This window comes from Triplophysa dalaica, chromosome 12 (genome assembly GCF_015846415.1).
Source record: "Triplophysa dalaica isolate WHDGS20190420 chromosome 12, ASM1584641v1, whole genome shotgun sequence".
Classification (NCBI taxonomy): Eukaryota; Metazoa; Chordata; class Actinopteri; order Cypriniformes; family Nemacheilidae; genus Triplophysa; species Triplophysa dalaica.
In genome coordinates this window covers 7,287,921-7,303,274 of record NC_079553.1, presented here as the reverse complement: position 1 = coordinate 7,303,274, position 15,354 = coordinate 7,287,921, and the positions used below count along the sequence as shown (strand labels likewise).

At 38.7% G+C, this 15,354-nt stretch overlaps 3 protein-coding genes across 6 annotated transcripts; 2 read left to right on the top strand and 1 right to left on the bottom strand.

The window, feature by feature from the left end:
* Positions 1-452: 452 nt before the first annotated feature.
* On the bottom strand, positions 453-5,322 carry LOC130433366 (urokinase plasminogen activator surface receptor-like). The gene is made up of 6 exons (XM_056763196.1): positions 5,298-5,322; positions 2,104-2,231; positions 1,876-1,989; positions 1,634-1,777; positions 1,361-1,471; positions 453-1,264 (listed from the first exon to the last, which is right to left on the bottom strand). Coding segments are annotated over exons 1-6 (702 nt in total). The 5' UTR covers positions 5,300-5,322; the 3' UTR covers positions 453-1,061.
* Positions 5,323-6,079: 757 nt separating this feature from the next.
* On the top strand, positions 6,080-9,584 carry smg9 (SMG9 nonsense mediated mRNA decay factor). The gene is made up of 13 exons (XM_056762242.1): positions 6,080-6,577; positions 6,730-6,804; positions 6,896-7,124; positions 7,205-7,302; positions 7,402-7,514; positions 7,635-7,746; positions 7,824-7,919; positions 8,018-8,103; positions 8,275-8,381; positions 8,459-8,566; positions 8,648-8,773; positions 8,906-9,047; positions 9,211-9,584. Exons 1-13 carry the CDS (start codon positions 6,434-6,436, stop codon positions 9,287-9,289), a joined length of 1,515 nt encoding a protein of 504 aa, XP_056618220.1. The 5' UTR covers positions 6,080-6,433; the 3' UTR covers positions 9,290-9,584.
* Positions 9,585-9,737: 153 nt separating this feature from the next.
* On the top strand, positions 9,738-15,226 carry si:dkey-79d12.4 (uncharacterized). 4 transcript variants are annotated; one of them, XM_056762240.1, is made up of 3 exons: positions 9,738-10,058; positions 10,849-10,970; positions 11,576-15,226. In XM_056762240.1, exons 2-3 carry the CDS (start codon positions 10,935-10,937, stop codon positions 14,705-14,707), a joined length of 3,168 nt encoding a protein of 1,055 aa, XP_056618218.1. In that variant the 5' UTR covers positions 9,738-10,058; positions 10,849-10,934; the 3' UTR covers positions 14,708-15,226. The 4 variants fall into 4 exon arrangements, with proteins under 4 accessions (XP_056618218.1, XP_056618219.1, XP_056618216.1 ...); XM_056762241.1 differs by having other exon boundaries at positions 9,738-10,390; XM_056762238.1 differs by having other exon boundaries at positions 9,738-10,418.
* The last annotated feature ends 128 nt before the right edge of the window (positions 15,227-15,354 follow it).

Here is a 15,354-nt window from a genome sequence, read left to right as displayed (position 1 = left end):
GTTCCTTTTTAAATTGCAAATAAGAAATGCCCTGCCCTGCTAACAATTGTGTTTTTTGTCCAAAAGCCCTTTATGACTTTTGTAATGTTTTATAATATTTAATTCCCGATACACTGTATAAATGATTCTTCATCAGATGTCTTGTGAAGGCTTTACCAGTGAGTCCAACACTGGATCATCAAATCTATAAGTTGTGGAGCACAAAATATATATTTTGAAAGCTTACTAGCCCAGTTTTATTTTGCAATGTATATGTTACATGAAGAACACCACTCCACCCCATCGAAACCATACGCATAATATTCAATTTCACATTTTATCACGTCATCAACTCTCAGAAGATATACAGATATAGATAAAAAGGCTCTGTAGCCGGGGACACACTTAACAACTAGCTTAAACATACATAGACTAGACACAACACACCTTAAGAGTTTTTCTTGTGACCGGAACTGATTTTATTCTTTGACAGTCAGAAACGAGGACATCACTATAAGGACTGCAGCAGACCACTACACCACACATTTAACAACTCCTGAGTCACGACTGAAATATCTGCCAAGCATAAAATCTACCGATCAATGTACCAAAATAGATCAGCAAGCTCAGCGTTATAGGTTATAGGCAAAACTATGCTAACTTAATTTTTTTATTTCAAATGTCAATAATACAAGCATATTGAATGTTTTTATTATTACTATTTGACAATTATTTTGTGCTTTATTTTGTAACTACGCAGGACATTGAGGGACTCCTTAAACAGAACAAATGAAGTACAATCTTGAAAAGCACATTGTAACATTATTTTATAGGGAAACAGGAACAGCTTATCCAGATACAGCCATTTAAAATATAGAGGCTCACAGCCTGGCTGGTCTTCAAAGTGGTTTGCGGTAATCGACCTCAGTACAACATCATGTACTCTACTGTTCACAGTGTAACTTAATAATGGCATGACAAATAAAAAATTACCAAGGAAGATATACAAGTTGTTGTTGACCACACCTCAGGGACACTTGCGCACTCTCCAAGGCCCCTTAAATGAGTCCAATTGATACATCTTAGATGAAAAGTAGGAAGATTAGAGGTATGAGCGAAAAAAAGAAACCTTGTACGCCCTTGGCGCCGTTAGTGTTACACAGGTTTCCCTCACAACATTTCATTTCATTACTCCCCAATATCTGTGATACATTAGCTGCAGAGCTCCCACAAAAGAACTGACTGGAACATCCTTTCTGAGTCTCCTTCTTGCCATTCCTGTCAACTAGAGGAGAAATATATCTCATGTAAGATTTTAAATTAAATTATTTTGCATAAGTAAATTTCTTTAGATATAAATAGATATTTGACATAAACTCACCTCTTACAGTGAAGCATTGGGTCTCTTCACCTTCACAGGGCAACATCTTTGAGCAGCCATTGTCATCACAGGTGAAACAAATCCTCCCATTAGGGGGTCGCCGAGGCAACACTACACAAGTTATGAATAAAAAACTGTTTTACCAACAAATCGTGTGTACCATATAATGAATCCAGAAGGGAAAGATTAATTGAAATTGCATAAACCAAAGGAAATGGAACCGCACATGTTGTAAGATTACTTATGATGGAAAAACTCATACGCTCATGATACCTGCTGCATTGTTAATGTTGCAGTAATTTGTACGACAGCACTCAGAGTTAAGGGTCACTCTGGTTAGTCCATAATTTATGCTCCCAGTGACGCACGAAGAGGGATCTCCACAAATCTTCTGGCTCTGACTTTGATCAAGGCCACCTGTGAGGAGCAATGTTTAAATATGAAGACTGTCATCATGTAATTCTTCAGTTTTACATTTACAAAGGTGTCATTTTATTATTTCATGTTATTCTTACCTACGTATACAGTTGTGGTCATGGAGCTACACAAAGATTGACAGGTAATAGGAGTTTGAGTGCACGTTCCAGTTGACAAATCCGGTATGCATCCATTGCAAGTGAGTGCCAGTGCTGATAATACAAAAATAAGATTATACATTTAAAAAATATGGTTTAATAAAAGGAAATTTGGCCTAAATGTCAGAATTTTCTAATGGAAATACAAGTTAATAGCACATACTGTACCTTTAGGTAAGAAGACGCTTATAAGCAGCAGAATAGTGCATTGAAGTGCCATCGCTGGTCCAGCCAAAGGAATGATGGTTAGGTCAAGCAACATCTTACAAATACGTTTCCAAAGTTGGATTTGCATCCTATTTGTATGAAACAGAGGGCATGGAAGGAAGCTGCCTCATTAGCATACAGTACATCTTAATTTCTTAAGCAGATTTCTTATAAAATACTCAAGCCATATTGATTCCAAACAGAAACTAACTAACATTTTATACTTTTGAATAAAGCTTTTATTGTTTTATGCTTGTTTGGTTTGTAGAGACAATTTTTTCAAACACATTAACTGCATTTCACAAACACGTCAGAATGGCTAGTTGCGTAACTTGTTGCGTTAGTGCATTTGCAAATTTAATGTTAACATGCGACAGGGTGTGGTGTCCTTATTAACCCTTTACATACAGGTGAAACTCGAATTATTACAATATCGTGCAAAAGTTAATTAATTTCACTAATGCAAATTAAAGGTGAAACTAATACATGAGATAGACTCATTACATGCAAAGCAAGATAGTTAAAGCTGTGATTTGTCATAATTGTGATGATTATGGCTTACAGCTCATGAAAACCCGAAATCTACAATCTCAGAAAATTAGAATATTACATGCAATCAATAAAACAAGGATTGTACATGGAACAATATCGGACCTCTGAAAAGTACTCAGTACTTGGTTTGGGCCCCTTTTGCAGCAATTACTGCCTCAATGCAGTGTGGCATGGAAGTGGCTGTGGCACTGCTGAGGTGTTATGGAAGACCAGGACGCTTTAATAGCGGCCTTCAGCTCTTCTGCATTGTTCGGTCTCATGTCTCTCATCTTTTTCTTGGCAATGCCCAAGATTCTCTACAGGGTTCAGGTCAGGCGAGTTTGCTGGCCAATCAAGCACAGTAATCCCATGGTCATTGAACCAGGTATTGGTGCTTTTGGCAGTGTGGGCAGCTGCCAAGTTCTGCTGGAAAATGAAGTCAGCATCCCCATAGAGCTCGTGAGTGGAAAGAAGCATGAAGTGCTCCAAAATCTCCTGGTAGACAGCTGCATTGACCCTGGATTTAATGAAGCACAGTGGACCAACACCAGCAGAAGACATGGCCACCCAAATCAACACAGACTGAGGAAACTTCACACTGGACTTCTAGCCTCTTGCAGTGTGTGCTTCTCCATTCTTCCTCCATACTCTGGGTCTTTGGTTTCCAAATGAGATGCAAAATTTGCTCTGTTCAGAAAAGAGGGCTTTGGACCACTGAGCAACAGGTGTTTTCATGAGCTGTACACCATAATCATCAAAATTATGACAAATCACAGCTTGAACTATCTTGCTTTGCATGTAATGAGTCTATCTCATATATTAGTTTCACCTTCTATAAGTTGCATTTTGTGAAATAAATTAACTTTTGCACGATATTCTAATTATTCGAGTTTCACCTGTATACATTATGCAATATATGACTTGAAGGTTGTCTGTTAGAATAGCAATTGTGTTCAAAATGGACTAGTTTAAGCATTTTCCTCTTTATTGGTTTTCAAATAACAGTATGAAGTGACCGAAATCAAGCATCACATAGTTTCTACAATAATGCAATTCTCAAAATAAACCAATAATTCTGTAAAAGCTACAAATTTTAAACCAACACTGCAAAAGCTTAAAGCAGCAAAAAATAATTGAAAATACACTAATAATTCAGTGAAAACAACAGAAATAATTGACAGTACTAAGATGCATATGCTAGACACATTGAGGAATATCATTCAATTCAATTCAATTCAATTGAAACACAACACAACAATAGTAGCTAATCAGCAACAATTTTCTTAGCATGATTTAAAATCATTTAGCTTTCCTGTAGCTCAGTGGTAAGCACATTGCGTTAACAATGCAAGGTTGTGGGTTCGATCCCAGGGGATTGCACATACCTAAGCATACCCAAGTATAAATGTATAGGATAATGCAATGTAAGTCGCTTTGGAAAAAAGCGTCTGCCAAATGTAAATGTAAAATAGATACTTTGTACAAATGTTGTATTTATCAAACTGTTAAATTGTTCATTATATTCAAGATTAAGACAGAAACCATGTCATTTTTAATACCACAGCCCATTTTGTATCAATCACTGTAAATAATTGTCTTGAAAGCAAACTGCTGGTGGCATTAAGGAGCTTTGTGGCATACAAACAGATTTAAATGAAAATAAGTTTGATGTGTCTCAGTGGGTAGCACTTTTGTCTCACAGCAAGAAGAGAGTGGGCCAGGTGCCTTTTCTGTTTGGAGGTTTTCAAGACTAACCGAACTCAATAAATTGTCTTCATGTGTTGAAGTGTGAATGTATGAATGTTTTTTGGTGCCCTGTGATGGACTGGCCAGCAATGGACCCTGCAGCGGAATAGTGGTTTCGACGGATAGATGGAAAATGATTTGATTTATTTTTAAGTATGCAATAATGGAAATGAATTTTTTTATACAGTATAACAAAAAAATTGAAAAAAAAAAAAAATTCTGATAAATTAATTAATAATTAATTTGATAAAATATCAAAATGTTTATTCAATACCTGAGTTTATCAATTTAAAAGGTTTGATGTAATATACATTCTCAATTGTTTTTGGTTGTCTTTGCTTAACAGGGTAAACAGACTGTATTTTCTGAGGTTCCTGCAAGTGGTGTGTCCTTTGTCGATCAAGTAAATAAGAGAAAGTAGATAAGTAATAAAACAAATGAAAATAAAAACAAATTTCTGGGACTCATGTTGTTGTAGGCTAATTTTTTAAATTGCAAACAAGAATTCACATGCCTAATTTGTCTTTTCAATACTCTTAATTCAGAGCTAAACTGTTTTTGGCTAGTAAATCTTACACAAAGATTACATCATCTTACTGATGGGTAAGGTAATAAGCACTCAAACCATTAGCCAAAAGATTTTCCCTATGTTTGCATATTTCTGGGCTGTTGACCTTTTCAAACATCATATTTAACTTGATATTTAATGAGAACTAATTAAAGCCATCTCTTATTTGTTATATCTTTTCATTCATTTATGAAAATCAATTTTGGACAGTATATGAAAAATGCAGTATAAATTGCTCTTCCCATCACAATGGCTAGTTCAGTCATTTGACAATGCTTTTCCAAATGAATGCAAATTTATGTTTACATACATGCAGGTGTGGTGTCCTGAATGAGTCTCCCAGACATTGGTCACTGTCAAAACACAATGAGACGTTTTTCTCCCTATTTGAAATGGAAGATTTCAAATACAAAGTTGTTTAACTTGGAAAGCAGATTGTGTATACATGGCTTTTGCCTGAATAATGCTAGTGAGTGTGTTTTTCAAATCATATGGTTAATGGATAACAATTGGAAATAGAAAGACCACAAAACATGTAAATAAAGGGTTTAAAAAAACATGCACATATGCTATTTGAGGAATGTTATTTATGGATTAAAAACCTTTTTTGTTGCTTACTCTTTACAAGCTTATTCCATTATTAATAAATGTAGCCTAATATTTTTCGTGAGCATATTTTGAAAGTCTGTTTTATGGTACCAATCACCATCGTAAAAGTGAACGAGTGCTGTAACTGCTTTAAATGAAAATAGCATCATGAGTTTTAAATTTTAGAAGAAAACACGTGCAATTATAATGTAAAATATTTTTGTCCACATAGTGACGCTAGAGGAGCCAGAAATATGACAGCAGGGCATAAGCAAAAAATCCACGTTTATACTTAGATGCTGATCGAACATAGGGCTACTGTTTATTATAATATATAACAAATAAATTCACATATAATGTTGATTATATTGTACATATATTGCATTTTTAATCAAACTGCGTCTGTCTTTATGCCCGGAACCAATAAATATAATATTGTTTCCCCATCGGTATTTGTTTTTTCGGGTGCGTACCTTTTTGTTTTACTTCCGTGTCATACGCATCCTCGGCAGCTACGCATCCGACGGGAATATATCACTGTAGTTCGGTGTGTTCAGGCAGTGGCAGTTAAATATTTTATTTTATAGTTACATAAAAACAAATCGACATAAATTCTTAATAAAATTGTGTATATTACGGAAATGGGCGGTGCGTGTCAGACAGTTGTCTTTATTGTTTATCGACTTTCTGTGTTTCAGCCCTATTAAACGGATCTGTGATATAAGAGACTTGAATTGCACGTAATGTTAAAGCTGGGGTTTAAAGGTAACGATTATAGTCTATAGGAATTGTAAGAATAATTTATTCAGATAACAGTCAGTGGTTCAGGACAGTAACGTTAGTATCCAGCAAACAAGGATGTCCGAATCCGGTCACAGCCAGCCCGGCATGTACGGACAGGGAAGGAGGAGACGGCGTCGACGAGAAAGAGATCCGGGACAACCGGGTCAAAACCTTTCCGGTCCTAGTCGTGATCGAGACTACATTCCCCGTGAGCGCAGGGTGAGATGCTGCTTGTGTTTTCAAATGTGAGCTGTCAACCTACACACTTTAAAGCAGCTATCTATTATGTTCTAGGTAGACGGCTCACTAAGGTTTTTAGCATCCTTGACTTTTTTATCCTTATAGTAAAACAAAAAATATTGTATCCTCAGGATGGTAGCGAGGAACCGACAGGTCCACTTTTACAGAAGACCCCCATTATCCTTGCCAAACCTCCTGGAGAAAGAGTAAGTCTATTCTTGTTGTCTGTTGAGAAAATTTGCATTGCATAGGCAATGTAATCGTCTATACTGACATCTGTGAATATACATTGTTCAGTCCAAACCAAGTGCTCCTGTGAGTGGGACCACATCTTTGGAAAAGCCGATCATGCTTATTAAGACCAGAGAGGAGGGTGGGAAACCTGGAACATCCCCTGATGTCGCCCCATCAACATCAAGTGCAGGAACTGCCAAATTGGAGAGAGAAGGCCAGCGTCCAACTCAACCTGTTTATCAGATCCAGAACAGAGGCATGGGCTCAGCTGCATCTGGCGGAGCTGTTGATCGTGAGTCATTTTCTTACAAAATTTTGTCAGTATTATGTTTTTTCTGTTCTATTAACCTGTGTATTCACATGAAAATTTAGCTGTGATCGGACAGACTAAGCTCCTACCCCCTGAGAAGATGAAGCACAGCATAAAGCTAGTGGATGACCAAATGAACTGGTGTGACAGCGCTATGGAGGCAAGTGCTTTTTTGTTGTTGTTGTAAGATCTTGTGATAGAAAACTATTTTGTTAACATTCAGGTGTGTTGAATGCTTTATGTTGATTGTTTCTCTCAGTATCTGCGTGACCAGACAGACATGCTGGTTGTGGGAGTTATCGGCTTACAAGGCACAGGCAAATCCACAGTCATGTCTCTTCTGTCAGCTAACAGCCCTGAGGAGGACCAGAGGTCAGAAGATCAACATTCCACCTAGAATAGATTGGTTTCCACCAATTTTTTTGTTAAGTGTTGTCCTTTTAAAACACCATTCCTTAATTTAGTTTTACCCATTGATTTTCTGTTAAACAGGGCATATGTATTCAGAGCTCAGTCGCAGGAGATCAAGGAAAGAGCTGGCAATCAGAGCAGTGGAATCGATTTCTACATTACCCAGGAGAGAGTCATCTTTCTGGACACGCAGGTCAGACTGCAGGGCCAGGCCCTAACTTGAGAATCTTGGTAGATGCTTTATACGCTAATGGTGTTTCTCATCTGCAGCCAATTTTGAGCCCTTCTATTTTGGATCACCTCATCAACAATGACCGCAAGCTTCCTCCCGAATACAACCTGCCACATACATATGTGGAGATGCAGGTTAGTCATTTTGCAGCGTGCTGTATCTAAAACCGGGTTGCTGAAATTCTCTAGTGTGTTTGATTTTGGTTTATTCTCTTTTTATCTCTTGGGTTTAGTCTCTGCAGATCACTGCCTTCCTCTTTACCGTGTGTCATGTTGTGATTGTGATTCAGGACTGGTTCACTGATAGCAACATATACAGGTATGTTACAATGACCTCCGTTTAAATGAAGCATGTTGCACTGATAATGAACTAAAAAAATTAAGCCCAACATTTAAGAATTGACTTTACAGTCTTCAGTTGATATAAATAAAATGAATATTTAATAGATAATAAAACATGTTGATATAGAAGGATTGTGTCCCTGCCCAGGTTTCTGCAGACTGCTGAGATGTTAAAACCTTCAACTCCATCAGCCAGTCATGACAGCATTGGCTCATCAGGAGTTGATGATGCGTCCGAGTATTATCCTCACATAGGTGCGATGACTTTGAAACAGCTTGGGCATTGCTTACAGATTCAGTTGTGTTAAATCGTTACATGTTTTTGTTTTTAGTTTTTATGCAGAACAAGGCAAGACGGGAAGAGTTCTGTCCACGAAACCTAAAGAAGATGCATATGGCGGTTGACAAGCTCATGGCTCATTCCCATCTGAAATATAAAGGTTAGTCCGCTCAGTATGACAAGAAAACGCTTCATCAGTCTATGCAGATATCTTGTCTAAAACTGTTGTTTTGTGATGTAGGTACATTGTCCATGTTGGATTGTAACATATTCCCTGGATTGAGTCGAGACTATTTGGAAACAGAAGTCAACCTTTTTCTATTACCTCTTATGGAGAATGATGGAGATGACACTTTGACAAGAGCAGGTCAGAACAGTCGCAGATGAGATTCAATCTCAAGAAACATTTAATTACATTTCACATTTTTGGTCTTTAAGTGTCTGAATCCTGGAGGAACCAATTAACAGAAGTGTTTGGTTTATATATCTTGTGTACCAGGTTCAGCTCCTCCTCTTTTCTCTCTGCTTCCTGGTTATAGAGGACATCCCAGTTTTTCTTCTCTGGTTTCTAAATTCCGCAGTCAAATCCTGGCGATGTCCCGAAGTCAGCTATCACACACAATCCTCACAGAGAAAAACTGGTACGGCATATAGAAAGATATTGCTTCTACTTTTCCTAAAAGACCAGTTTTCCATATTTAAGTGGACATATTTATTATAGTTGGAATTTAATAATATGGATAATATTGAGCCATGTTGTTCTCTAAAGTTCTGTTTGTATTGACAGCATGTGTTTTTTTACAGGTTTCATTATGCGGCCAGAATTTGGGACAGTGTTAAAAAGTCATCGGCCCTCTCAGAGTATAGCCGACTTTTGTCATGATGATGTCATGAAAATCTGTGAGCTCATTGTTAAAGAGAACCTGGCCCTCTTTGATGATTTCAAAAAGGAGGCAGTTCTCAGAAAGAAGACAGTCACAGAAGTGGCACTGGGTTGGGTTTAACCAACTTCTCTGGAGTTGGAAGTTTATCTAGCAGCTCCTCTGTGAGGTCAGGATCACTGAGTAGTAGGAGTTTGGGATGAGTTGTTTGTTCTACGACAATCAGCCTGTGCCTGCAAAGGTCATATACTTACCTGTCAAGTGTTAAAGAATAAACTCAAAGATTTTGTGATGTTAGCGATGGAATTTCAAGATGCATTTCTGTTTATCTAAGTGTATTTGCTTTTTCATTCAATGCTATTGTGTTGTAAGATATCTGTTGGAGCATGCAGTTGTAATTTTAAGAGGATAACATCACATGTTTCTATGTAAATGTTTCATCAGAAGAAAATGTTATCTCTGGCATCTAACGTCAAGAGTTTGGTAGTTTTATTAATGATGCGTTCAGTAGATTAAAACTAATCCATCTTCAACCAATATTCCATTAGGGCACTGTTGAAAGACAAAAATGTGGAAAATATGTATCCAAGCCAGATTTGTTCTGAGCAATACCCACATGACAATGTTTTGAGTGATTCTAGCCCGTTTGTTTTCAGAATTAAGATTCGGAAGTCGGAATGAAGCATTATTTCACCAAGGAGAAAATTGAGGACATTACCTGGAGGCATAAATACGTCCAAAGTGCCAGCTAGTTAGCATAAAAATAAAGTGGTAGGTCAAGTTAAAACAGTGTCAAGCAAAATACTAAAATCAAGTAATTGGAAAATGTAGAGTTACACTATTTTGTTATAAACTTTGGTACATGTGTTTGGTCACGAACAATATAATTACAAGGTAATGGGAAATCAATAATAATGTGCACTGAATGGAAGACTGTTTTCTACATGTAGACATTATCGAATCAAATATTGGCATTTAATACTTTCTTAATGTCATGCAAATAAATGCGCATGCGCTAATCAGTGGATTCGTTGCCCGGAATGAATTTGAAGACGGACTCGCGCATGCGCGGATGTCTGGGGGAGGGGCCAGTTTCAAAACACGTAAATTCTTAAATAAAATCGTTACTTTGTAAGTATGGTGTTTAGGAGGCAAAATTGTTGTGCAGAATTCCACATTTTGTGTTGTGATGCATAATGTAAATGTGTGTGAATGATACTACAATGAATGGGTTGAAGTTATCTCTTGTTTTCTTCATCATGTGGGGTTGCCTCTATGAGTTAGTGAATAACTTTGCCGTAGCTTACAGAAAATCATTGTTATTATTTAACAACGCGGTTAAAACCACTCACATATTCTTCATTTCGCCCGGAGTTGCTTCAAACTGAATTTATTTCTTCATGGACTTAAAAAAACTGATTTAGATCAAACCTATGTTACACATTATACTACTGTAAATTTAACATTATGACGTAACTTTATGTTAGGAACGTATCGAGGATACCTCGTGTATGATATTATTCAATGTAACTTATTTAGGTTGTTTTTGTCTTGTTTCAAGAGTGGTTGCGAAACCGTTTCCATGGAAATTCTTCCATGTGAGTAGGCGTAGAGTGCTGCAGGAGCCAAGAAGACAAGAGGCAGAAGATGCATCATGCTGTCGACTGTAGGATTCAACACAATGTAAGTATAAGTTAAAATGTGAAAGTCTCTCCTAATGGAGCGACAGCTCAAGTCTGACACACACATACATCCCGTGTTGACTTTTTCCATTTGTATTGACTTTATAGGTGTATAGGTAGTTAGTTAATTCCTTTATTATTAGTTGCTTTATAGGCGGTGCATTTCTAGCAAATAACAGTCACTCAGAACTGAATGCCCTCCATCTGCTTATCATGAAGGTCACGAATGTTTAAGCTCACAAAAAACTTGCACTACAGTTTTTCAGGTTGTGCTGTTTTAGTTTTCTATTCGAGTTATATTTAAAAGTATTTATTTATAACGTTTATTTATAATTTATAAAAATGTATAACAGTTTTTTTCATCAGGGAAATTAAATATTAATTGTGAATTAATATTAATTAAATATTAATTAAAAACTTTTTTAGAACAATTCACATTGTGAAAAGCGCTATGCAAATAGAATTGAATTGGTATTTGTACTGCTTATTCAAAATCTACTGCCTGACATCACTCTCAACGTGTATTTAGCTTAATATCGATGCTGAAATGTATGATGTACAAACCTCCGTATTAGTTTTCATTCATTTGTTAATTCTATTTTTTAGGGTTGCGGCAACAACGCGATCTCTGCATGTTACGGCATCTCAGAAGGATCCAGTGATGAGGACGATTACAACGTGCCTGTTGACTGTGAGGATTGCATGTGCTGCGTGTGTGGAGAGCACTTCTCCTTCCTGGATCAGCTGATGGAACACCTTAAGACACACAAAGGCCAGTTGTTTTGTCATCTATGTACGGCAGATTTCGACCGGGCTGTTTCACTGGCGTTACACCTAAAGAACGCACATCCAAAGTACCACCTCTGTTGTACAGTCTGCCACGTTTCTTTTAAGAGCACGTGGCATCTGAATGAACATCTGGAAAAGAATTACCAGGAAGCGACAAAACATGAGGAGAAAATGAATGCTAAGCCTTTAGTTAAGATTAAAGAGACGGAAAATGGTGTTGTTGAAAAGTACGTAATGGGCAATAGTAGGGACAATGTATTTTTGCTTGATCATTCATATTGTGTTCCTGTACGTCATACTGTGTCTATGGAATCCTCTAGAAAATGGAAACTTATTAAAGAATGGCAACCCCAAGTTATTAAAGAACAACAACCCCGAATCCACTCCCCCAGCACTTCATGTTCCTCATCTGGGCTGTGCTCCGATGACGACCCGAGCTCGGAATTTTCTTCGTCCACCTCACACCAATTACAGCCGCACTTCGATGAGGAGTATGTGATACCTGGAGACGGTGAAAGTACTGATTCCGATGAAGACGACAGTGACGCACTACCACCCACAGACACTGAATACTGCCCCGATGAGGACCGGAGTTCAGACTCGCAATCTTCTACAGGTTCCAACACTCTTGACTCGAAGAGTAACTTATGCAACCATCATCGAAAAACAGAGATAAAGAAAGAAATTGATTCTGAAATTAAATCATCTTTTGCAAATCACAGTGTGAATCCTGCGTCGTCAACCTGTGGAGCAAAAATGGATTTTCAGACCGATTCTCCTAAAAGCAAAGTTGCGATTAAGGAGGAGATTGTGGACGGTTGTGAGGAAAAGCCTTTCGTTTGTTGTATGTGCAATGCGGCGTGTAGAAATAAAGAAGTAATGCTCAAACACATCGGGGAAAAACATCCCACAGCAGTTTATATCTGTTCACGCTGCCTTGATGCCTTCACTCAACAGAACACTTTCCAAAAACATGTCTGTTGGAAGAGACCCACAAGCCAAATGAAGATTTTGCTAGCCACCAAAGTACCACAGTTACCCGTCTTGAATTTATCTCATGATGACGATCAGAGAACAACATCCGCCCCTGTGCTAAGCCCTAAATCTGTTGATATCCAAATGATTCCTCAACTGCTTCCTCAGTCTTTGACAAATGCAGTAGCCCCACTAAATTCCACCAATACCTCGCAGAAAATAACCTCAGTAATCCCCACTGTGATACCTGTTAGTCAGACTGTAACAACACCTCCACAAACAACTATTCCAACGCAGACCATGCCAGTGGGCAACGTTTCTCCTTCAGGCCCCGCTAAGTTAACTGAATCACATCCACAAGCGATAACTGTACCGCAAACTCCTGTCAAGCCTCCTAGTGTTTCGGTTGCTTGCCCTTATGTTCCTGTTTGTTCACCCCCAATACAGCGTCCTTCGCCTCCCAACCAAACCAGGATGACCCTTCGGATTCCCACACCTTTCAATCCATCTCCGCAAACACAGAACAGAGTAATTGTGTCTTTTTCACCCACTGTAAATCGCTCAGCACCCATTCTAGCACCAGCCAATAGTAATAAGTCCATTCCCGCTCCAAGACAGACATTTGCAGGTAATATTAGACCTCTTCATTTAGTTGGACCTGTTCACTTACCCGGGAATGTCAGACCTGTTCTGTTACCCGGGAATGCCAGGCCTTTTCAGTTGTCCGGGAACGTCAGACCTGTTCAGTTGTCCGGGAACGTCAGACCTGTTCAGTTGTCCGGGAACGTCAGACCTGTTCAGTTGTCCGGGAACGTCAGACCTGCTCAGTTACCCGCGAACGTCAGACCTGTTCAGTTGTCCGGGAACGTCAGACCTGCTCAGTTACCCGAGAACGTCAGACCTGTTCAGTTGTCCGGGAACGTCAGACCTGTTCAGTTGTCCGGGAACGTCAGACCTGTTCAGTTGTCCGGGAACGTCAGACCTGTTCAGTTACCCGCGAACGTCAGACCTGTTCAGCTACCCGGGAGCGTGAAACCTGTTCAGTTGTCCGGGAACGTCAGACCTGTTCAGTTGTCCGGGAACGTCAGACCTGTTCAGTTGTCCGCGAACGTCAGACCTGTTCAGTTGTCCGGGAACGTCAGACCTGCTCAGTTACCCGGGAACGTCAGACCTGTTCAGTTGTCCGGGAACATCAGACCTGTTCAGTTGTCCGGGAACGTCAGACCTGTTGAGTTGTCCGGGAACGTCAGACCTGTTCAGTTGTCCGGGAACGTCGGACCTGTTCAGCTACCTGGGAGCGTGAAACCTGTTCAGGTACTCGGTAACGCCAGACCTCTTCTTCAATTTTTAGGAAATGTCCAACCCTACCAATTTCCTGCAAACATCAGCCCCATTCTTATACCTGGAAATGCCTCCGTCCCCTTAGCGTCCTGTCCCACCCTCGTAAGTGCCATTCTACGGAAAAACCCGGCTCACACATCTCCTGCACCTGGCCTGCCTCAAACAGGGGGCATGTTTGAGAACAAAAGCAGTGATATAGCTCTTCAGAAACGACTCAAGCAAACCTGGAGCTCTAAGCCCATCTTCCCTTGTCGTCAATGTGGTGCCATCTCAAGGCAGCCATCACTGAGGGTACGTCATCGATACTTACACCGGGGCTCACGGTTATATAGATGTCAGTGCGGGAGGTCATTTCAATGGCAGATACATTTACTGAGGCACCAGGTACAGCATGCGGAGGCCGTCCGGTTTGTTTGTGCATGCTGTGGAAGAACGTTCGACGGGGCACATAAATTGACCCAGCACAAACAGTCACGGTTAATACATAGACAATATTCAAAGACAAAATGCATAGAAGCCTTTGAGTGTACCTGCGGCCGGGTGTTTAAAAGACCCTCTGTTCTACTGTGGCATGTGCTTAAAAATACTAAACCCCGACAAAACACATTAATTGAACCAGTCACTGCTGTATAAACCAAAGGAGAACTTCTGAAGGTTTATTATTGTATATTTTATTTGGGGTTTATTTGTTTTTTTACTTTTGTACAATGTAACGATCTTGGTGTTGGTGGTTCTTTTTGTTAAAAGGAAAATACAGAGGGTGAAAGACAAATCAGTAATGCGTGAACAGTAGCACATTAACGCCAATGTTAAGTTTCAGATGCACTGGAATTTGATGTTACCGTTTATAGTATCTGCAGTCGTTGAGAATTTAAAATCTTGCAGAGATGTTATGTTAATGATCGCAAACATAGAAAATGTAATACAATGTGTTCTGAGTTTTTCATTCATGTGAATTGTGAACTATAATAGTTCAATTTAAGGGGTCTGTGTCAAAGAGTACAAATCTGATTGATTATAATAAATGTGTAAAACACAAATATACAGAGAAATTAAACTCTTTTTTTTTTTTTTGCTTTAATAGTTCTAGTTTCATATAACACACGAAGTTCTGCTAACATGAGATGTCTTTATTAAAATGTGCAAAAATAATGCTGTAAACGTTTTCATTCATTTTCTCCCAGTTTTTGTGTAGATTTCACAATACACCATGCAACATGTGTCCTTAATGCAAATCAATTAATAGTTTTTCTTCTCTCGGTTTGTTTTTAAGTTCTTTT